A 25,245-nucleotide genomic window follows, 5' to 3' on the forward strand; every position below is an offset into this window, starting at 1 on the left:
GGACTTGTGAAAACACGCCAATGAAACAAGTGTCTGATGACCTCAGTTTCTCCAAAACACAAAATGATTCTTGGAATGTGTTTTCATGCTCCTCCCAGGTGTGGTGGGAGGAGTGAGTTTACTTCAGCTGTTATTCATGTGCCTTTCTATGCAAACATGGTTTCACCACATATGTGGCCTGTCCTTGTGATTGAACACCTCAGTCATGTGATTCTTCTTAACCATCAGGGTATTGATTGCCTGATGTTGGCTACTGCCTGCAACTTTAGCTCACCTGATTTTTAGGCCCATTCTCCGAGATTCACACTGCCCACTAGAGTGGCAGCTGTCATGGAAAAATCAGGATTAGCGGCTCACACCTGTTCTCCCAGCACCTGGAAGACTGAAAGAAGTTGATCAATCTTCTTTTAAATTGTTAAACCAATGATGATTGGTTTAAAGCCAGTTTAGGCTACACGGTAAGACCTTATCTCAAGCCCCATTAAGTCATTGGAGATGTAGAATGAACTTTATTTTTCTAGATATAACTGATCGGTTACTGGATACATTTAAGAAAATGAAGAAAATGTGTATCCCATAATACAGATTATAGTCAAATATAATGCAATGTTATATAATACAGGAACATATAGATTATGAGTATATTTGATGTATGCCATGTAAGTATTGAAGTTACAAATACACTCTATGAATTCCCACTCTTTTTATTTGTGTTTTTTTCATAATCTCCTTTTATAAAAGTTTCCTTGCCAAAGATTATAGAAGAAAAGATGTCAATCCATCAAAAATATTCAGCAACTCTTGTCTTTGGCAGCAAAAAGCATTTTACTTAAACTCTATCCAACAGCAATGTCCTCTGAATGTTCATCTGGATTCCTATCTATGAAGGTCAGTAGGGAAGGAAAGACGGACAAGCTCAAAGACAACAGAATTGGCCTTTGTGAACAAAAATCTTGTTAAGATTTGCTACCCCGGTTGGGGATTTAGCTCAGTGGTAGAGCGCTTGCCTAGCAAGCGCAAGGCCCTGGGTTCGATCCTCAGCTCCGGGGGTAAAAAAAAAAAAAAAAAAAGAAAGAAAGCAAAAAAGATTTGCTACCCTAAACTGGAGTTTTATCCTTGTGACTCATAGGACATGCATGGAAGAGTGTGGAAAAATAAACTCTAAAGTCAAAAGCACACACCTCAGTCATGTGCTTAAGAACAGAACAAGCATCCTGGGTACTCGAGCCCCATGTCCATCATCAGCTTCTTGTTTTATTCAACAGTCTCCAGGAGGCCAGGAGGCCATGAAGCCCTTCAGCCTTCACACAAGGCCATCTATGTCTTAGGTTGAGGGCCCCTGTTTTCCTTGGGGTGCTGTCTACCCTGCATCCTCCCTACAGCCTGGGGATTCCACTTGTCTGAATGCTGAACAGGAGCATTCTTGTAGCACAATTTTCCTAGACTAATTTGTTTATGTGTTTAACTTTCCCAAGGAAATAAGCAAGTCTGCCTCCTTAGGATCATCCCATGATTCCAGGGAGCAAGCTCGAAGCTCGGGTTCCTTGGTTTACTATAAAATACACCAGAAGGAGAACATGGGCTCACTTGGGAACCCGTTAATTGGTTACATTACTTAAATGTGATACATTCTCCTTGTTTCTCTCAGTGATCAGTATGTGTCTGCTTATTTATCCAAGTCATATATTCTTTCCAGAGAGAGGAGAATGAATTCTGGTGCTCAAAGTTCCTAGGGCTATAGATCTCATTCAGAATGGCCATGGGAGAAAGCAGGCATCTGAAGAAATGACTAATTTCCTAAATATAAAGATTATGTTATGATCTGGTGTTAAAGCACAAAGCTTTTGAATAAGGTGCTTATAGAATGGAGAGTGTGTGGTGGTTTGAATGAGAATGGCCTCATAGGCTCTGAGGCTTCACAGGTTCAGATATTTGAAGGTTTGGTTCTCAGCTTGTGAAACTGTTTAGGAAGGATTAGAAGGTGTGTCCTTATTGGAGGAAGCATGTCACTAGGGGTGGGGTGTACGGTTTAAATACTCCTCGCCATGTCCAGTTCCTCTCTCTGCCTCCTGCTTATGGATCAGGATGAAAGTGTTGAGCTACAGTGCCATGCCTGCCTTCCTGCTGCCATGCTGCCTGCCAATTTTTGGCCATGGACTCACTCTATGAAACTGTAAGCAAGCCCCCAATTAAATGCTTTTTCTTAGAAGTTGCCTAGGTAATGCTGTCTCTTCCCAACAATAGAAAAAAATAACTAGGACAGAAGGGGGGATGCAATCAAGTCACAATAATTAAGACAATAAACTGGATCCAAAATTTAGAGAAAGTTTAAATATATTTCTATAGCCCCTATAGTAAATTTTTATTTTTTTAATATGTTTTAACCAACCTCCTAACATCCTATCTATTCTATTGATACAAATACAGAATCCTGCATTCATTACTTTTGTTATTACAGGGACTAAATACTTGACAAGATAACTTAAGGAAGGGGGGTTATTTTTGGCTCAGCTTAAGGAGACTGCTCTATCATGGCAGGGAAGGCACGGTGGCTGGAGTGGAGGACATCTGGCCACTGCATCAGGAAGCAGAGAAAGAAGGCCACATTCTCACTTTGCTTTCTCTTTATCCTCACACTCTAGCCTAGTGGGTGATGGTACCCACATTCATGGTGGATCTACCCTGCTAGGTCAAACTTTTCTGGACTCGTTCATTTTCATGCATGTGCCCAGAGGTGTGTTTCTATGGTGATTCTAAATCCAAGTTGAGGTGAGAGAGGAAGGAAGGAAATATCTGCCAACTGTTAATTCTGGAGAGTTCATATTAGAGACTCATTATTCATTTTTTAGGGATGATAACCATTATTTTTACTGCTTCATGTATAAGAATCTTAGGATGAGATGATGGGATGTCAGGATGGAGAGCCCGACAAAAACTGTGCATTATTGGACAAGAATTACCAGCTGGAGGGCACACAATCAGCCCCAAGCCAGGCAACAGGCAGCCTGGACCCTCAGGACTCACTTCAACACATAGTCCATGGGAAACTTTGAATTCTCCCATTCTTGATGCCAGTTTGAAGTGAAGACCGGGAGTCAGATGAGGTGGATCAAGGTAGAGTGGATGAAGGAGGACAACAGACAAAGCTGGCTGACATCAGGAGAAGGATGGAACCAAAAAGGCAAGGAGCAGGCCTCATCCCAGGACTTGAACTTTAGGGAAGTCAGAGGCAGGAAAGCTTCAGATGAGACCTCCAACTATATGGAAACTACAGCTTGTCTCTAAAGTCTACCATGAAAATTAGTGCTATTTTTCATCTAAACAAAATCTAGAAATGACCTCTGGGCATTCCTGTGGGAGATTATCTTGATTATGTCAAGAATGATGTGGGAAGACCTGTCTTAATTGTGGCTAGGCCCATTCCCTGGGCAGGCAATCTTGGCCTATATGAAATGGAGGAAGTGAGCCGAGCTGGTGCATGCATTCCTTGCTCTCTGCTTCTGGTGGTGAATGCTACACAAACAGCTACTTCAAGCTCCCACTGCCCCATCATGACAGGTTGTACCTTGACCTGTGCACTAAAATGAACCCTTTCTCCCTTGAGATGCTTTTATAATCAGATCAAAACACTAGCATCTCAGTCCTCTCCTGCACTGGGAGTCAGAAGTTCCTCTAGAGTGAGCTAGCACTGCACGTGGTGACACACTGCCAATGAGAATAGGTTGGAGGCCAGCCTGGGTTACACAGAAAGACCGTCTCAGAAAACCAAGAGAATGAACTGGATACAGATCAGCTCTTGTGAGGTACAGTACAGCTACATCTTTGTTTGCCAGTTGGGACAGTGGCTTCACCAAGATGAATGCTCTTCCTAGAATTAAGTAAAGATTCAATAAATTCTATATTGCATAATGTCCATGAAAGAACATTGAAAGTAAATCTTCTGTTTGATGATAAAAACATACTGGGATCTCAGATTCTGGATATTTAAATAGTGGTGAAATAAATATATATACATATATTTACATGTTATAATTTTATATATAGTAGTTTTTAGCATTTGGGAGTGTGTAATCTGGTGGTAAGAGATATATCCACAATGTTGGAACCACCACTACCCTCTATTTCCAGGACATTTTTAACCTCCACACCCAAGGCTTAGTTGCCATTAAACTCCTGCTTCCTCCTCCCTGTCCCTGTCAGTCCCCTTCCATTTTCATTTCTATTTATCTATCTTAGGTACTTCATTATTCTGGTTCATTTTAGCTGTCAACTAGATCCTCTGGGGACAGAATCTCAATCAAGCAACTGCCTAGATAAAATTGGTTGTGAGGATGTCTATGGGAGATTGTCCTGATTGTTAACTGATGTGGGCTGCACATTCCTGATGACCCTGAATTATAAGAGTGCAAGCCTACCTCCTAGCCAGCAAGCAGCATCTTCCGTGGTTCTTAACACACTTCTTTGGCTGTAAAGTAAGTTTCTTAGCCAGAGGATACACTGTGTGGAATAGCAACCAAACAACACGGATATATTCCTTTCTCTCTTAAACAAATTTTAGCTCAATTAAAATGAGCTTAAATGTAAAAGCTAAGAGAGAGTTTACTGTAAACTCTGAAGGAATTTGATCTAGTAAGAAAATGGCTGAGGTTGATGTAGCTGTGAATGTAATGTGACCTGCTTCAAGTTCCTGTCTCGGTTTCCTGGCTATCATTGAGTGTGATCTGGAACTGTAACCTAAAATAATCATTTCTTCCCTAAGTTGCTTTTGGTCAGCAAGTTTTATCACATCAACAGAGAAGAAACTAGACCATTCATACATAAACTTACACTCTTGGTTGTCTTTTGTCCCTGGCTTATTTTGCTTAACTCAATAGCTTCTCTGCTGAAGCCTGTGTCTGAGTGACATTTTTTCTTAAGTCGGGAAAAAAAAATCTTCTCGGGATCTATAACTACATGCTGTTTATCCACCTTGCTGATGACCATGTAAGTTGTTTTCCCCCTCTGTCTACTGTGACTAATATGACTATAAACACCAGTATGCTAACAAATGTTCAAGCCCCTGGCAAAACACAGCCATATCACAAAGACTTTATAGTAATAAAAACTAGTCTATTGGTTATCAAGGACATTAGAGCTTTTCACATCACTGATTAAGTAGGAATTGGTAGCATCAATGAGAGGGGCTGAGAAGAAATGAAGAAAACAGCTGTATCTAATTGCCGGGTTCAAGTTATTCAACACACACACACACACACACACACACACACACACACACACACACACACACAAACACAAGGGAGACCTGTTATTCAACACACACACACACACACACACACACACACACACACACACACACACACACAAGGGAGACCAGTCCAGTAATAGGCAAGGGCTCCAGTTCCATTCAGGATAATGCCTTCGAAGTAAACATTCTAAACAGAATCACCTACCCTTGTGCTCTCCCCATGGCAGCCTGGGAACCTGCTGAATCAATGGCCGCAAACTTATTAAAATTACACTAAGGCTTCAAGCTCTCCTGCATATTAATTTTGATGTCTTAAGTGGCTGATGAATTTTAGTGACACCCATGAACAGAAGTGCCATGGTTGCTCTGTAGAGGAAAGTCAGAAAAAAAGTCAAGAAGATGTTGCCATAAGCCAGCCAGCTCGTGCAGTACCTGACAACTATCCAGCCATGCTTTAGGGCCAGGACCAGTATAGTAACATCCACAGATTGCCCTGGTTCCCCTCAGTGTCCAGAGATGGATCACTCTCTGAAGACAAGATTACTATTCTCATTTATTTGGGATTCAGCTTCAGGGACAGAGATAGAGTTCCACCCTGCAGGATTCTCATTGGCAAATGTGTGTGGTCTAGGAGTTGAGGGACTAAAGTGATTCAAGCATCCTTTGCAGGTCCTCATCTCCTATGGAACCTGATTAAGGATGCTACATTCCCTGGTTGCAACAAAAAGAGATACTGTTTGGACAAGGCTGATCTTAACCCACTTAGACACTTACATGTTAAGTCAGATTGGTGAACAAAACATTCTAAAAATGGTATTCTGACCTTTTCCAGTATCTGACTGCACAACTTCAAATAAAAAGAGAAACTCAAAGAAATTCAGCTCATATCAGGAAATAAAATTTAGCCCAATTAAAATGCTCTTAAATGTTAAGGCTGCGAAACTGCTAGCAAAATCTGACGAGTTTGGTCTAGTTAGAAGATGTTTCAATTGGTATAGCTTGTGTCAATTCATAGCTAAGGCTCTATTCCCAGAACTATCTACTGGCCTTCCAGTCAACCACTGCAATGTGTTCCAGTGGCCCTCTATAACCTCCTGATTCTCTGAGGCACAAGGTAGGGTGAGCTGAACAGATGTAGTCTAACCTCATAGGAGACAACATTCACTGGGGCAACTGGAAAATGCTACATCAGGAACCTCAGACTAGAAGCACATTATAGGTGGATATTTTCCTGCAAATCCAAGCTCTGAACAACAGAATTATCCATGAAGATGGCTGTGCTTGTTGTGTTTGCTAAACACTTGGCTCAGGGTTAATGCTAGTGGCCTCGAAACAATCTCCTGGGCTTCATTCAGGGAAGAGAGCCTGCCTGAGCTTCGAGGTATCAACTGTGTGGGTGTGTGTGGATGAGGTGGAATGTGGAAGAGGTGTTACAGGAAGTCTGCATGCCTGGAGGCTCTGTCTGTTATACAAGCTCTGGCTTAGAAGCCAAATGGAGTGGGCATTGCCTTTGGTATAATGTCTGCCCCCTGCTTGGGATCTACCCACCTTAGGTTTATATTACTCTATACTGTCAGTTGTATAAATCCAGAAATTGCAAAGAAAAGCCTTGTTCAGCTCACCATCGTCCTCCATGGGCCATATTAGCACCAGGTTCCATGCAGCCTAGGTATCTTACAAGACTATGCCAGCCATATTCCACATTTTTATGTCTTTGATTGCCACTCCAGGCAGAACTGCTCAGTATGTTTTGGGGCTCTTAATCTGATTAAAGCAGCGTCCGAGACCTTCCTGTGTTAGAATCGTCTACCCCTGGGATCGTCTGTCCCATTAGCCCAACTGTTCAACCGTTCAGATTCAGTCCATTCTGCCTCAAGAGTGTTTTCTAACAACTGTCTTCTGTCCTCTCATACTCACTTGGTTCATCCTCTTTCCCTGAATAACAACAGTCACGCTCACTCTTCATACCCTTCAATACCATCTCTCCATACAGCCAGAATTAGTTGACTCATATCATGTCACCGTCCCATTCACAGTCCTGTCTTTCATGGTGCTCCACCATGAGAAAATTCTAGGTCCTCGAATGAGCAGAAGACCCTTAGAAGCTTATCTCTCCTGCCTCTTTCTTTACCATCTACTCCTTAGCCCAGCGAAATCCTTGTCTCTGAGATGTCCCTTCCTCACTACTCTGAACCTTTGCATTGCCTTTCCTTCTCTCTTGAACCTTCTACCACCTGTCCACTTTACCTGCTTCATGCCGATTTATAGATCTTGAATGACGCCTACTCGAATATCTTGGATGACATTCAATTATACATTTGCCCTTTTTCCTAAGGCCAGGATGGTGTCCCATGCCATCCCATTCCTTGGGTAAAAGCACAACTGGTTTTTATCTATTGCTTTTGACATGGTCTGTCTAGTGTTGGGCTCCTTGGCTTGTCTGTAAAAGGCCAGGCCTTTACTTCATTCACTGTTGTATCTCCAGGGCCCACTGCCACGTCAGACCATTCTTTCATCTCCAATGCCCAAAGTCACATCAGGTGTCAATCAAATATTAACAAGTAAATGATGAGAAAAGCAAGTGAGTGAACAGATATCAACTCTACATTAACAAAATGCTAATCAGGCTTTGTCAACAGAATAAGGGAAGCAGAGAGGTGGAGCCATGGATCACAGTAGTTTTGTTCTGCATTTAGTCAGTACTTAGAATCAACAAGGAAATATAGATCCCATGACACTACGGGTGGGTCACATTTCTCTGAGAAAAAGTGAATGATCCACACACAGAGGTTTTACAACTGCAGTAAAGGCTATGATGTTAAAATATCTTTCTTACAAGAACTCAAAGGATGACTCCTGATAATCCAGAATTGAGATGTATGGCTGTTACCTGAGCTTTGGGAAGAGAACAGATCTAAACCATTTTTCATTCATCCACAAAGTCTAAAGCAGAGCACAGAAAGAAGCCGGTATGATAAAACATTGAGCATCACAGGCATGTCAGGGAAACCATACTGAATCCATTTACACCGAGCATCAGAGGTAACACGAGCAGTAATCTTTCAACACTGCTATTCACAGACCTAGACCCTACTACGCAGACCAAGATATTGGGGCAGACCTTAAACAGATTGCTGTAGAAACAACAGCTGGGTTTTAAAGCTCATCTCCTGGAGTTGCTTACTATACCCTGTAGGACATGTTGTCAACCTCCTAGTGACTCATGTCTGATGGCTGCAGGCTGTTCAGATTCCGTCATTCACTAGTATTTATTATAAGGGTTAATTTAGTGCCTATGATCAGTAGGCTATGTGGAAGATGGTGGTGGGACATTCATGACCCTCCCTCTGACCTTAAGTCATCTCTTCTTGGTAGGGAGAAAAGAACTACTGTTCAACAGCAGGAACATAAATGCAGGATCCATTGGCTCTCAAATGCCCTGTAGGACTGTAAAGGATATAGGGTCTGGATATGGCCAGGCCACAGTCACTATAAGAAAGTGACCTCCCTTCTCTAGGGCTTGCTACTGCCTTCCACATGCTCTGTGGAAGTCATCCTTATCAGCAGCTATGTAGCCTTGAAGGTTCCTGTTGAGTCAGCAGTCTCATTCACAAGATTATTGGCCAATTTTCCTGAACTTGCAGGGGCTTTTTTGACACTGTTAACTCAAGCACAGGACTTTACATTTATCTCTATTTAATCTCATCTTGTTAGTTTTGGCCCATTGATCCAAAGTGCAAAGATCCCTGTAATCCAGATCCTGCCCTGTCAGGCACGCTTATCCCCTCAGCTTTGTGCTGCCAGGAGATGTGATTTGGGCACCCCATTATGTCTTTATAGCAACAACTGCCAAAACCATAGGCCAGGGTGAAACTAAATGCACGTTGCCCCAAGGCAAACAGAAGCAGCTTCTCCAGCAACCCATCATAGTCCAGGTCAGCATGAATGATGGTCTAACATCTGCTACATGGTCACTTAGCCAAGTCTTAATCTGCCAAACGCAATCTCCACACTAGCCACACTTCTCTCATTTGTATCATGCAGCCTGAGGAATGATCTAAAATAAACACACTTATAAATATGTCTGAAAAAGCCAAAATCAATTATGCTTTTAACTATTTACCTAAAAGGTACACATAATGCCATGTATGGATATACATATATTGTTTTAATAAACTTTTCATTTGAGCTGATAGTACTCCTTCTAAGAGCCAAAGTCAACCGAACAAAAACCCCAACAGACATGAGAAGCTCTCACTGAGTAATTGGTCATGGCTGTCCAAGAGACTCTTCAAACATACAGCATGCTGCTGTTGTCTTTGGTTATCCCCCAGAAGTGGAAGGTAAGTCCCTATTGCTAAAGACACCAGGCATTCTAGAAACAGTGCCCAGAGACCCCTGAGTGGGGAATGCCTTTCTTTAAGGGTTAGTTTGCATGATATCAGAAGATACCATGTAAGCTCCCAAAGTTGGGAACCAACCAACCAACATCTATGACATCTATGGAATAACCTATAAACAACCAATGGATTGTGATAACACTACAGGTAAAATTGTGGTACACACAGCTAGGTGGTAACCAATAGCTCTCTGCTTGGTCTTAATATCCACTCAACAAGAGGGAAACATACCTGGTTTTGGAAACCTAGCCAACTACTCAGACCTAGTGAAGTCATGGCTACTAGAGAAGACTCTATAACCACCATTTTACTAAACCAGCATAATCCCTAACAATAGTCTATAAGCACTGTCCTTATACTTATAGGTAAGTGCAGTTTTCATCCCTCATCAAGGAGACTTCTCTTTGAAACTGAAGGAGACCACTATAGAAAGCCACAACCATCAAAATGCAGAGTTGTGGAACCCAGTCCCAGTGGATACATCTACAAAACGATCCCCATACCTAAGGCTCAGGGAAGACTGCCGAAGAAGGGATGGAGGGATTGTAAGATCCAAATGATCAGGGAGTTTGCTGTGAGATTGACCCTCTTAGTCACATCAGCAGTCACCCGCAAAATGTCTCATCAGCTTAGCTGCCAAATGAGAGCTGAACAAGGGTGACACCAACGGATGTGCCAAAGTGAATGAGGCCCATGAGTCCTCCACCCTACGCAAAACACTATAGACAACCGAGGAAAGCTGAGAGTGGGAGAGGTGCTATTCCCCAGGGAAGAAAGGGCACGCCTAATGATCGTCCTATGTCAAACAGTCAGCCTTGAAAACATACATGCAAGTAGCTTTATATGGACTGAGCAAGTTTTATTTAGGGACACACACACACACACACACACACACACACACACACACGGGGGTACGGGGGGGTAACAACAAATGAAAAAAAGGCCGTGGATTTGAAGGAGAGTGGGAAGGCATATATGGGGAGGTTTAGAGGGAGGAAAGGGAAGGGAGAAATGTTACTATGTTATAATCCCCCAAATTAAAACAAACATCCTCCTAGATATTTATTCCCACCATGGAACAGTGTTTAAACACCCACTCTGCTCTTGTTTTGGAGCAAAGTACTAATTAGACTTGCCTTTTAGAGACGTCTGGAATTGTTCCAGGTAGGATAAAAATCAATAGTGACATTCTTTGCGCTCAGAGAGTCCCCAAGTATAAATTTAGTTTTTCATGGATTTCCCACAGCAACCACCTTTGAGCAGTGGTGGAACAAGACGTACAAACCGAAGGTTCCCTGGGGCGGAGAGATGTGTTGAATGGGGTCTAGTGCTCTCACTTAAAAAAATTGGAAAATAAAATGGATGTCTAAGCTGGCCAGCATGTCCCATAAAGCATTTTGATCAAAGATGCAGTTTCTGCGACACTGAGGAATGGCTGGGGAATCTATAGGGATGCAGGGGAGTTACAGCAGCTAAAATCTGGTCCCTGCTGTCCCATAGACAGACGGCAACGTCCTGATAGATGCTGCTCCAGGGAAACTTAATGTTTCTTTAAACATTCAATTATGGTTACACAAACACATATTTTAAGCCACTAGCAGATCTTTGCACAAATTAGGGATGCTAGAAGGCAAATCAAACAGATCCCCTGAAAAGAGTATTTCATAAGAATCCAGCTTTGTTCTGTGAAGAGCTGTCTTACCAGGCAGGGGTTTGGGGAGGATAATGAGGGGCTCTGCCAGCATCAGACTAGATGACACTTCTTGTGACTGAAGGGACCAAGGCCACTCTTAGTTCAGCTTTAATTGCTGAGCATGGTTTTAATTATACTAGATCTCAGGATAGCCAGGGGTTTGTTGCTCAAAAGGTAGACAAGTTTTGCTCTCTGAGAGTTGCCTGAGGCTGTTCAAAGGTCTTTTAAAAAATGGTCCTGAGTGGTAGGTCCTTTAATGACTGGGCACATGCTGTCCTTCCTCTTTTGAAACGTTCCTAGTTTTCGCACTTTTAAAATAAAGTTCCTTCCTAAGCTATAACATGCTACTTTGTTATTGAAAAACAGTAAAGCCTTCTTTAGCCCCTGTATTCAGAACTATGTGGTACATATATCATTTTAAAATGAAAACTGTAGGCCATGCATACGACTTCTTAACATGATATTTACAATGGGTACCTCATAGAATTTCTTTTGCAACAGTAAAGTTCGTCATCATTTTATGCATCTTCTACCAATTTAGTTCTGAGGAAGAGACTCAGCAGTGAACGACTTTGAACCTGGGGCTAATTCCTAGCTGTAACAGTCTCGATATCAGATTGGTCAAGCCCTCTACTGTCCTGGGTGTTAAATATTTAAATGACCTGTTCTCTTTTCTTACGGCTTCATTTGACTAAACTTTCTAAATTGGATCTCCTGAGCCGAAGGCTATGGAAATTAAAATTTAATTAAAAGGTGCATGATTAATTACCTGTTGTGTCTTATGGCATGAGGAGAATCCTAACACCTTTCTTTACTCACAGAACTGTACAGTCACAAATGTGTGCGTATTCACCGCTTCAACTTTAGTAGACATATAACCTTCTATTTTTTTAAAGGTTGCACTGAATATTTGGGCAAAAACATCATTAAAAGAGCAATACCAGAATGTCTGAGTTATGAAAACATTACTTTTAACAGACTGTGATCTTTAAAACTGGCACAGGTGGGGACCGAGGAAAAGATGAGTGGGGAGTATTTACTTAGGATGCCCACAGCCCTGGGTTTGATTAGCAGCATTGCAAAATTAAAGTCAGTACAACAGGTACAAGGAAACCAAAGCTACAGTATCTCAGAGGGATAACTATATGTTCACCATGTATTTCAAATTGAAATTCATTATTATAGGACTGGAGAGATGACCCAGTATTTTTTATTACGGTTTTGTTTTGTTTGTAATTTGGCCAGGGCTGGCCTAAAAATTTCCTATACAGTCCATTCTAGCCTTGAACTTGTGGCGAATCTTCTACCTCAGCTTCCTAAGTGCTGAGATTACAATTTTACCACTGTGCCCAGATATTCCAGATACTTTAAAAAAAGATTCATTTATTTATTTTTATTTTATAAATATGGGTGCTTTGGCTGCACGCAGGCCTGTGTAGCTTGGGAGTGCAGAGCCCAGGGAGGCTAGAAGAGAGCACTGGATGCCTTGGAATTGGGGTAACAGACAGTTATGAGCTGTCATGTGGGTGCTGGGAACAGAACACGGGTCTTGCACCAAGTGCTCTTAACCTCTGGGTCATCTCTCCAGTCCTACAATCCATATACTATAAAAATATAAACAAAGACATTAGGAAGAACAAAAGGAAGAGATTGAGAAAAAAAGCATTTCATGTTTCTAACTTTTCTAATTCTAAGGTTATTTTGGGAAAGGCCTAAGGGATTGGACAGGAATAAATTAGGGCACCTTTGAGATGATTTTCCACACAAATTATCCTTTGTCTGGTTGTCAGCATGCATTACACTATCTCCAGTAACAGAGGGTAAATCACTTCCAGAGGGAGCCATGAACAGAGCAATTAAGCCACTTTACAAACCTAGAGGACCAGATGGGGCCAAGACAGCATTTTCTGTGGAAGGGCATATCAATAATGATGCTAACTGAAGCAGTGGTCCAGGGTTGTACAAAGACTGCTGTGTCAACGAGAGACATCCCAGCAAAGCCATGTTTATAAGGCGAATATCCACCTTTGTACTTGCCCTGCCACCCAGGGTTTGTATGGTGGTTTATTTTGTTGTTAGTCTTTGTTTCGCTTCTCCCTACGGTCTTCTATGTTCTGTTGTAGAACAGACTCTTTGCAGTAAAAACAAACAAGGATTTCGTAAGATCTTTCCACTCTTCTACCTGCAAGTCTGAGACCAACTGCAAGATCAGGATCACAGCCTTCCCTGTGCTGGGCAACTTGTTCCTCCATTGGCCAGGTACCCAGAGCATGTGCAGCACAGACATTTCTAGGCCCCGCTGCCAATCATCGCAACCCATGGAGGACACGTGACCCCACGGCTATCTTTATGAGATTTTTGTTTGCTTTTCTGTGCCTTTCAGAGAGCGTCTAGAGTACCAGCTACTTTTCTCACTGCTGTGACCAAACATTTGACAAGAAGCCTCTTCAGGGAAGGTTTACTTTGATGTACAGTTTGAAAACATGGTCCACCCTGATGAAGGTTGGTGGTAGGAGTATAAGTTTGCTGGTCACATGGCATCCATGGACAGGAGGTGACAGTGGACAAGTGAGATGAAACAGGTTATGAAGTCTCAGGGCCAACGCTAGTGACCTATCTTTTTGAGAGAAGCCCCACCCTTTAAAGGCTTTACAGCCTTCCAAACCAGCGCTACCATTTGAGAAGCAAATGTTTAAACACCTGAGCCCACAGAGGACATTTCGTATTCTAAACACATTCTCCAGTTACCTCCATGAAGATATTTTTGAAACCATATACATGTAGCAATGCAAAAACAAAGGTGATTTCCCACAATATTTTTAATGGACAAATATAGAAGGGCTGGGAGATTGTTCAGTGCTATAGTTCTTGCTACAGAAACATGATGACTTAAATTCCGACTCCCCAGCACCCACATAAAAGCCACTGGGAAAAAGACAAGGGATCCTAGAGGCTTTCCCAGGAATAACATAGTGTTTAGCTCCAGGCTCAGTGAGAGATCCTGTCTCAAAAGAAACAGTGGGGAAAGCAATGGAGGAAGTGACTGTCTGTCTGTCTTACATATGTAAGACACAGGTGCGTACTTACACCTGCACATGCACACACACCAATTACATTGTCCAGAAAGATCTTCAAACTGTCTACTTTCTGAAGCAGCCACATAAAAGCAAGATAATATTCTGTTCAGAACTCTTGAGTATTCAACCCATGTGCCCAAATCTCAATCTCTATTTTCACGTTATCAGGATACAAAAACAAACAAACAAACAAACAAACAAAACAAAACAAAACAAAAAAACTAAACTGTGTCATCTCTTTACTGTTTTTCAAGCTTTTGATCCACTTGGTGTGAAGACTAGCAAAAAACACCACGTGGCAGGTTGCAGATCCCAGCGGGCAGGCTGTGTCATTTTATGTATACTGATTTACAGCACTTTGTGGTCTTACATGCTACATGTCAGGACAGGCGGGCTCTTCCATCGATTGTCTCAGCGCCACAAACTCAAGCTCTGATCCAATAAAGCACATGGTTTGCTCATATCGAGATTGATCCTGGTTTCTGCAACTGCATGTGCCTGGTGGTTATCGTTCTTCCTCTGTCAGTCCCAACCCCCACCCCCAGGGCACCCTCATTCTTCAGAGTGAGGAAGAGAGGCTGGTTCTCCTGCAAAGGGAAAATTGCTGCTTTATACTAGGTGGGACTTGACAAATAGAGTTAATTTTTTATATACAGGCTGCTTATTAGCTAAAGTAAGAATTAAATACATGAAAGAAGTCCTTTGTGACTGTGGTTCTTGTGGGAGTGTCAGGGGGTAAAGGAGACACCATTTCTCCTGAGAAGCCATACATGAAACATAACATACCTATGCTCTCAGAAACAAACAAACAAATAAACAAAAACAAAAACCCAGTGTACTGTTTTCTGGGAATTTATAAATTTCTCCGTTAAAGAGCCAAATCTTTGAATGAAAGCATAAGATGGATTTTACTCCACTAGAGCAAAGCTGGTGAGATTGAATACATCTTGACAGTGGTATAAAAGATAGAGCAGATTTTAGTGGACACTGCCCTAACTTTCTCTGCCACTCTGTAACCAAGAATGGCACTGACTTACTCATTCCTCTCCAAGCTGAGGATCAGTTCTCGGCTCTCCAGCTGCAGCTGCACAGTCAGCACATCTGGGTGATCCTGAAAAATGAACAGGAAAGATTAGCTGAAAAGCCATTGGCTTTGCCTTGCCAACATCTGGATGCTCTTCATCAGTATATTCAGTGGGGAGGAAAAGGGGGCATGTGGAGATTGATTGGGAGAGGGAGGGGACTGGAGGGGCATAGGAGACAGATGATAGGTAGATAGGTAGGTAGGTAGGTAGAGAGAGAGAGAGAGAGAGAGACAGACAGACAGACAGACAGACAGACAGACAGACAGACAGACAGATTGATAATTTTATTCTTGGGGAATTTCTTCAACTCCAAGTACTGAAGACCAGAGTGACAGAGATAGAAAATGGGACCCCTGGCTATGATATGGCCATTCTACTCTTCCCCTTTAGCGATTCTTCCTCTGAACCCTTCCACATTATCATAGCTCCATCCACCCCATCCATCCACCCTTTCTTTGATCTTCCCCAGTTGTACCAAGAGCATCGTTATTCATCGTGTGCTTGTGGCAGAAGTCTCTTAAATTATCCTTCAGGTTCCAAGGCTTTCACCCCCTCTACTGAACCCAGGAACAGTCCTACAGAGCTGTTCTCTACAGCACCTGCTCCCATAGCTCCTTCCCATCCCCCTCTCCATCTCAACCCACAGACACCTCTCCTCAATACATGGCTTCCTCCTGTGAATCCTTCTAATCCAGGTTCTCTTGGGTCTGCCTTTGCTTTCGTCCCATCTATTCTCCAGCAGTGGAAGGACACTTAAAACTTCAATCTTGCAATGCGCCTGTGCTCGTTTCCCGCTGCACCGAGAGGATACCACTTTTGAACTTGGCCTGTGGCTCCCAATGTTCTCTCCCCTGCATGCCTCCACATGCTTTTCACATGCCTACACTGCCCTCCCCCCTCCTGACCTGGCTCTAGTTCCTCACCTTGCCTGCTTTTGGAATATAAAACTTAACTTGCTGCCCTGAGAATTTACACATGCTTGCTTCTCTATCCGCAATGCTTTTCCTGACTGTCTACTGGAATCAGCTTCAAAGAAGTGTCACGTCAACCTCCTGCTGTTCTGTCCTTTCCCCATGAAAGGAAGGACAACATACTACTTGTATTCTGTATATTGGCTTGCACATCTTTCTAGGCACCAGAGGGCTAAGCAAATAACAGGTGGAGAGTGAAGGCAGGAGTCTACCCATGCTAGGGAAATGGCTCTGCAGACATCTTCCTCTTGCTCCCCAGCCCTACCTTCCGTGCTTCCCTCCCCTAATCCTTATACCAAACCTCAGTGTAGACAGCCTAGTCCTGGGGATGGTGCTGCCCACATTTAGGGTTGATCTCTCTACCTCCGTGAACCTAATGTAGACAAACTCTCACAAGTATGCCTGTGCTCAGACACTTGTCTCCAAAGTGATTCTACATCCTATCAAGTTGAAAACCAGTACAAACCACAACACTATACTAGTTGGGAGCTGGGTGTTACAAGAAATATCCGGTGGAGAAAGAGAATGGAGGGATCTTCCATTCCAATCCACTCACTACACTGGACACTTTTGTTTAAAAGCACGCTTGCATCCATTTTCCTAATTGTTATTGACTGGAGACCATAATGCACACCATTCTTTTTCTTACGATGATATATTGACTGATTTACCTAATGGAACTAAATCCTTTGTTGGATGTGCAAAGAGCTGTATTTGTTAAACCAGTCAATCAAACTCTTATCAATAAGCCAAAGATATCTAGGCGGTCGCTATAATTCTATCTTTTAAACCGGAAGAAGAACCTCTAAACAAATGTGTGAAGTCCATCAACATACTTTTTAAAAATAGAACAATCATAGGTTATCTACTACGCAGAAAATATAGACTATTACCAGAATTATAGGAAGCCCTTTTTCTAGTGTGCTTTTCTGCTGCTTTGATAAACACTGTTACCAAAAGAAACTGGGAGGAGAGGGCTTATTTGTCTTAGGGGGAAGCCAAGGCAGGAACTGAGGCAGACTCTGGAGGAATGCTGCTCCCTGTATCATCTGTCCTGGCTTGTTCAGTTACATTTATTGTACAGTCCAGTTCTACATGTGTAGGGATGACACTGCCCAAAGTAGGTTGATGCTATCTTTTGTATGGCTGTGCTTCAAACTTTTCTGCAATCCTTTTCTTAAAAGGATGCCTACCTTGTTGGGCTAGGACCTACTCATATGTTATGGATTAAGCCTGAAACTCCTTCATGGGTTTATGTGTTGAATGTTTGCTTGATTCCCAGTTAGTAGTGCTTTGTGACACTTTGAGGAAGTTGGGCCTACTGGTGGAGATGGGTCACTTAGGGAAGTCTCTTGAAGGATTTTCCCTAGTCCCTGATTCTGGCTTCAGTTTCTGTTTCCAGAAGAGCCTCTGCTGATGTGTTTCTGCCTCCATAAACTGATGCACCACTCATGTCTTCCCTGCCACAGTGAACTAGAAACACGAGTCAAAATTAATCATTTCTTTCCTAAGGTGTTCTGTGAAATATTTTGGTCAAAGTCAAGAAAAGATCACTACTGCATCTTGTGACCTCAGTTTACCTGAGTAGCCTCTTTAAAGTGTACACATACACACACACACACACACACACACACACACACACACACACACACACACACGCTGAATTTTCAGTGACTTAGAAAAATTTGACCCTGACCTTGAAGCTGAAGCCCTGTGCAGTGGCTTGGCACAGGCTTAGCAGGAGCAGAGAATCGCCCTCAATAGCCATGTCCATTCCCATCACAGTTTTGAGGTCATCTTTTCCAAGGGGCCCACTCAGAGCCAAAGCCATCCATCTACACCATCGTGCTGGAAGGTCAGAGGGATCTCATTTTTCAGGCATAACAACAGTATTAAAATACTGCATTGAAGGGAGCTGGGGAATAACTAGGTCCCTCTCCAGCACTAAATAAATGCTTCAGACTGCAGCTCTGGCATTCATGGGGCACAAGGGAGGCATTTATTGCTATGAATATTTAGAGGCATCTTGATTACCACTTTAATATTAGCATGTTAGCTCTATAGCCAGCAAGATCTGCACACCGTGGAACATGGGGAAGACAAAACTGAAGTAAAAGCAGGCTAGCACAGTGAGGAATTAAGGCACTGCGGCACCATCACGGGAGGTCCCTGGCTTGGGGCCTGCTAGTTATTACATAAGTGATAGTGAGTTTTATGTATGAGTTGGTGATCTTTTTTTTTTTTTGCAATGGAAAATTGATATTAGCAACCCATGTGTCCAACTGTGAGCAGAAAGCACAAATTCTTCACAGTAAATGCTGCTTTTGGTGGACTCATAAGGGGCTGGGATTGTAGACTAGGGGTAGAGTACTTGTCTAACACATGTAAGGTCCTGAGTTGGATATCTAGCACTGCCAATATGTGCACACATGCACAATCACACGTATGTGCACACTCACACACATAGGTACACAAACATATGAAATAAAGATTTTGCCTTCACTTTCCATCATTTATATTTGGAAATCTCTCACTTCATTCCGAGGCCTAAGACATGTTACAGATTTTCTGCTCATTTCTCTCTTGGAGGAATATATGTATATGCTATAGAAAGCATATTCCATCGTCCTCTGGCCCAGGTAGGGCTTTGGTTCCTCTTAACATGGACAGCCCCTCCCCCATTCCAGTTCTTGATCCTTTAAAGTTCCTAATCATGGAATTAACTTTTTTGTAGCCATAGCCAGCATTCTAAGCTCTAATGTTGAAATGTTTTCCCTGGGTTCTCTGAGTAGCCTAACCATTGGCTGTTGGCCATTAGCCACAGGCCTGGTCATGAGCACCTATGTGCTCTTGGCTGCATCCTGCTTCCTGTAGCATGTATCATCTCTGGTGGTACATTATTCATTTGTGTTTTCACTTATTTATTTACTTATCCCAGGAAAACAGAACCTCTGTGAAGGCAGGCATGTATAAGCCTCATCGTATATGCTTCCTGTACCACGCGCAGGAACCTAGAGTCACACATCAGTAAAGGAGGAAGGAGGGAGGCCATGTGGGTTACCAAAGGAACACTTTACTTGTGGAGGAGACTTCAAGACAGTAAAGTTCCTCTCATGAGGCATGGGAGGATTGTGGACTCCTTTCTTAGCCACACATTGTCCCTCAGAAACATACAGAACATCACTAGGGCCTCACCAGGCTGCCCACCTCAGCCAAAAGTCTGACATCCATGAAGGATCCAGGAGGCTGTACATGGGCTACATACAGTCAGTGAGTCCTGAGAATGGACATGTAGTCTGTTCCTCTGGGGATAGGAGAGAGGAAGAGTTTGCTCCAGCTAAGTAATGTCCCTCCTGCTTTCTTCTCCCTTCCCTTTGTGATGTTGGGAAAGGAACCCAGCATGACAGGAAGGCACTCTGCTGCCCAGCCACACCTGCAGCCCCAAGGGAGCTGAATGGTTAATTTATATATGGTACTGGATAAAATGAACACCAAGATGCCTTTCTAGTCTCTCAATAGCCAGGCGAAGACTCTGGGCCCTCCTGGCCAATTCCTGTGCACCTCACAGTGATTAAGACATCAAAACAAGAAAGGGAGCTTCTGTCTAGGGCCACAAGAAAGGAAGTCAAGGAACTTAGGATTTATGTGCATTCGCATAAGATTCAAGGTGAAGAGTGGAAGGTATGTTGGGGAGCATAGAAACCCTGGGTCCACCAGCATGGGGTGCTGCTGGAGAGAGCCTGGCATAGGGATTTCATGAAGTTCTTGTCCTCAGAGGCCTGCTTCCTAATGGCTTTGGATTCTGGAACTTTCACAGAAATGGTAGCTAGAGTAACAAGACTGAGAAACTTGGGAACAATTTAGTAACATGGTAGCCCATACACAAGACCATGTGCTGATCTGGGGACAGGACTGTATGATGACCTGGTGGCTTGAAAACAAGGCTGTGTGGTCAGATAATGGCTTCAGCAATGTTCATTTTAATGACATGACAGAATCCCATAGTGATAGGTAGCCAGGATATGAGAGTGAGTTGCCTTGAGCCTATAGAAGTCTGCTTCCAACTGGGTCTAGCTGATGACATCCCAGAAGTCTATGAGAGCAGGTCCTTGGTCTTCTGTCCTCTCACCACCTTCTGCCTTTAGACATCTCATTAAGCAGTATGGAGAGACAGACTTAACCACCAAAGTGGCCATCTGTCCATGGCTCAGGAACACGTGAGGACAAAGTCAACACTGGAACCTTCTTATCAGCCTATGATACTCCTGCAGTCCAAACCCACAGTCAAAGCACCTAGAGGCACACAGGAGGGCCCAGCCTCTTGATAACCCTGTAAATGAGGGTTCATCATTAGAAGTATCATCATGTGCAGAAGGCCTGGTTTGGTGTCAGGATCCAAACCCAGGTTAGGGACCTCAAACTTCCTCCATCAGAGGAAGATGGCTGAGCATTAGTCTGCATTCTCGGAGTACCCTAGATGGAAAGGTAGGACCGCAGAATGGCTGCACCATCTCCAACCATAAAGCCGTAATAACAAAACAAAGAACTAGACACCCGCGGATCCCGGCCCGCAGCAGCTCTCTGCTCCCAAACCCCGTGGGAGAGAGACCTCACCGCCTGGTCAGGTGGGCACTCCTGAGGCTGCAGAGCAGAGGAGACCACCAACACTGCCCACCCCTGCCCACATCCCTGGCCCAAGAGGCAACTGTATAAGGCCTCTGGGTTCCCGTAGGGGAGGGCCCAGGAGCGGCAGGACCCCTGCGCCTGAGACACCGCCGGAACCTGAAGGAAACAGACCGGATAAACAGTTCTCTGCACCCAAATCCCGTGGGAGGGAGAGCTGAACCTTCAGAGAGGCGGGCGCGCCTGGGAGGCCAGAAGAGACTGCACTCTGCGCACGTCCAGACGCCAGAGGAAAACACCAAACGCCATCTGGAACCCTGGTGCAAGGAGGCTCCCGGAAAGAGCGGCGCAGATCTTCCCGGTTGCTGCCGCCACGGAGAAGACTTAGGCAGTACCCCACGAGCAAACTTGAGCCTTGGAACCACAGGTAGGACCAACTTTTCCCCTGCAAGAAACCTGCCTGGTGAACTCAAGACACAGGCCCACAGGAACAGCTGAAGACCTGTAGAGAGGAAAAACTACACGCCCGAAAGCAGAACACTCTGTCCCCATAACTGGCTGAAAGAAAACAGGAAAACAGGTCTACAGCACTCCTGACACACAGGCTTATAGGACAGTCTAGCCACGGTCAGAAATAGCAGAACAAAGTAACACTAGAGATAATCTGATGGCGAGAGGCAAGCGCAGGAACCCAAGCAACAGAAACCAAGACTACATGGCATCATCGGAGCCCAATTCTCCCACCAAAATAAACATGGAATATCCAAACACACCAGAAAAGCAAGATCTAGTTTCAAAATCGTATTTGATCATGATGCTGGAGGACTTCAAGAAAGACATGGAGAACTCCCTTAGAGAACAAGTAGAAGCCTACAGAGAGGAATCGCAAAAATGCCTGAAAGAATTCCAGGAAAACATAAATAAACAAGTAGAAACCCATAGAGAGGAGACACAAAAATCCCTGAAAGAATTCCAGGAAAACACAATCAAACAGTTGAAGGAATTAAAAATGGAAATAGAAGCAATCAAGAAAGAACACATGGAAACAACCCTGGACATAGAAAATCAAAAGAAAAGACAAGAAGCTGTAGATACAAGCTTCACCAACAGAATACAAGAGATGGAAGAGAGAATCTCAGGAGCAGAAGATTCCATAGAAATCATTGACTCAACTGTCAAAGATAATGTAAAGCAGAAAAAGCTACTGGTCCAAAACATACAGGAAATCCAGGACTCAATGAGAAGATCAAACCTAAGGATAATAGGTATAGAAGAGAGTGAAGACCCCCAGCTCAAAGGACCAGTAAATATCTTCAACAAAATCATAGAAGAAAACTTCCCTAACCTAAAAAAAGAGATACCCATAGGCATACAAGAAGCCTACAGAACTCCAAATAGATTGGACCAGAAAAGAAACACCTCCTGTCACATAATAGTCAAAACACCAAACGCACAAAATAAAGAAAGAATATTAAAAGCAGTAAGGGAAAAAAGTCAAGTAACATATAAAGGCAGACCTATCAGAATCACACCAGACTTTTCGCCAGAAACTATGAAGGCCAGAAGATCCTGGACAGATGTCATACAGACCCTAAGAGAACACAAATGCCAGCCCAGGTTACTGTATCCTGCAAAACTCTCAATTAACATAGATGGAGAAACCAAGATATTCCATGACAAAACCAAATTTACACAATATCTTTCTACAAATCCAGCAATACAAAGGATAATAAAGGGTAAAGCCCAACATAAGGAGGCAAGCTATACCCTAGAAGAAGCAAGAAACTAATCGTCTTGGCAACAAAACAAAGAGAAGAAAAGCATACAAACATAACCTCACATCCAAATATGAATATAACAGGAAGCAATAATCACTATTCCTTAATATCTCTCAATATCAATGGCCTCAACTCCCCAATAAAAAGACATAGATTAACAAACTGGATACGCAATGAGGACCCTGCATTCTGCTGCCTACAGGAAACACACCTCAGAGACAAAGACAGACACTACCTCAGAGTGAAAGGCTTTCCAAGCAAAGGGTCAGAAGAAGCAAGCTGGAGTAGCCATTCTAATATCAAATAAAATCAATTTTCAATTAAAAGTCATCAAAAAAGTAAGGAAGGACACTTCATATTCATCAAAGGAAAAATCCACCAAGATGAACTATCAATCCTCATCTTCGGTTGGTTTATATACAAGTGTGCAATTTCTAGGCTTGAAAGTAAAATGATGCTATCTGGTGCTGGATAGAGGAGCCTTATTTTTTATTATGGCAGCTTGCTATTTTTGTAACATGGTGATTTGGTTGAACACAATAAAGTACAGTAGTAACTGATCTCCCCTTCTTCCTGGATGAGTGAGGAGATGATTAAATGTTGATGTCAGCATCCTTGAGCATATTCAGATGAGCTTCTGCTTCTGTTGAAAAGGATGCTGTGTTTGATTGTGGTCCGAAGCTTTGAAGCACTACTTGGCATCTCCTTCCTTGGAGGTCTCACTGTTTAAACATAACAGATTTGATAGCTTGTTGGTAAGGTGAGGTCCAGCTTGTCTCCACTAGGTCATCTTCATGTGAATCCGGTGGTTATACGGTTTTGTTTTAGGGATATTTCATTTTTTTAATAACGGTTTTAGCTGACATTCATGGAGAGAATGAATCCTTAGAAGTGTGCCACTAGTGAAAGGAAATCCTGTCTAGAGTATGTTTCTTTACAAAGCTGTGTCACACCATCCTTTGGGCCCTCTGCTGGAAAAGTAGAATCAAGTCTCAAATAATGCCTTTTAAATTGTATCCTCTAGTATTATAGATGTAGGTCAGTACTGTATCATACCTCTGTGGATGTAAAATAGCTTGTACCTGCTTTATGATACATAGTAGTGACCGTGCTTTATCAAAGCTGTTTTTAATGATGTTGCTCAGAATGTTTTCTTTCCAGATGATGATTGAGAAGCTAATTTAAAAAAAAATGGTGCCAGGTACCACAAGAGTAACAGAACTGTGCTGTTCTCTCGGGTTTTGTTTTTTTACTTTTTTTTTTTAATGGAGTGTGCTGGATGTCTCTACAGTTTTGTTCAGATGACTGCAGAACCTGGAAAAGCTGTTGCTGCTGTTGATGCATAACACACTGCTATTATTGGTCTTTTTATATAAATATAAATATATATATATATACAGATATATAATTTGAATTTTTGGAAACTTTAGCTGTGCTGTCAACTTTGGAAAAAAGTATCCCTGTTTACTGTGTTGAGTTGGCACTGTACAGAAATTAACAGCCATATTGGTCTAGAAATGTTGAACTTAAGTTTTTTCCATTTGTACAGGGGTAACGCACTGTATTAAATATGTAAGGTCTTGTCTACGTGGGTTTGATTACAAAAACTAATAAAGTATTCTCTAAATTTAAAAAAAAGGCAAAACAAAGAACTACTTCATGCTCTCTTGAAAATCATGGGTGTTTTCATTTAAGAAATGACACAGTTGGGTGGGACTTTAGCTAGATGGCTGTCCTTAGACCAATTGTTAAACAAACCATAAACCCTCAGTTCCATCACTAGGAAGATGAAGATAACCTCTTTCCTTCCTACACACCATTCCAGGAAACCAGGAATAACTCAACCCAGATGATAGATGGGGCTGTGAAGGTGATTAAGAGAAAGGGCACTGAGATGGGGAGGTTATCCTGGAATGTTTAGATGGGAAGTAGTTAATGTAGTCACAATATGTGTGTGCATTCAAATATGTGTTTATGAGTGTGAGTTACAGGCATTCAGGTATTTGTGAAAATGTGTACATGTGTGGGTAAAAGCTTGGTGTAGTTTCTAAGGTGCCATTCTCCTTGGTTTTTGAGATAGGATCTCTTTGTTGGCCTGGAACTCATTGATCAGACTGGGCTACCTGGAAAGAAAGCCTATAAGGACCCCCACATTTTTGCCTCCCCAGCACTGAAATTATAAGTATATACCACTACAAATGCCTTTGCAGAGGAATTGATTTACTGAGATGGTTGAGGTAGGAAGTGCCCACTGGGGGTAGCTCCATTCCCTGGGCTAGGATCTAAGACTGCATAAAGGGATCCAGTGAGCTGAGCACAAGTATTCATTGTTCTCTTCTCCACAGCAGAAAAATATGCTGAGCTGTGGAGACA

The 25,245-nt window shown here is 42.8% G+C and overlaps 1 protein-coding gene across 1 annotated transcript in view; it reads right to left on the reverse strand.

The window, feature by feature from the left end:
• Nucleotides 1-25,245, reverse strand: part of Adam12 (ADAM metallopeptidase domain 12) — a 326,713-nt gene that overhangs the window by 219,876 nt on the left and 81,592 nt on the right. Inside the window, exon 3 of the mRNA NM_001427293.1 lies at nucleotides 15,453-15,526. Coding sequence (NP_001414222.1) covers nucleotides 15,453-15,526 — 74 coding nt within the window. The remainder of the gene's footprint in view (nucleotides 1-15,452; nucleotides 15,527-25,245) is intronic.

This window comes from Rattus norvegicus, chromosome 1 (assembly GCF_036323735.1).
Source record: "Rattus norvegicus strain BN/NHsdMcwi chromosome 1, GRCr8, whole genome shotgun sequence".
In the NCBI taxonomy this organism is placed as follows: Eukaryota; Metazoa; Chordata; class Mammalia; order Rodentia; family Muridae; genus Rattus; species Rattus norvegicus.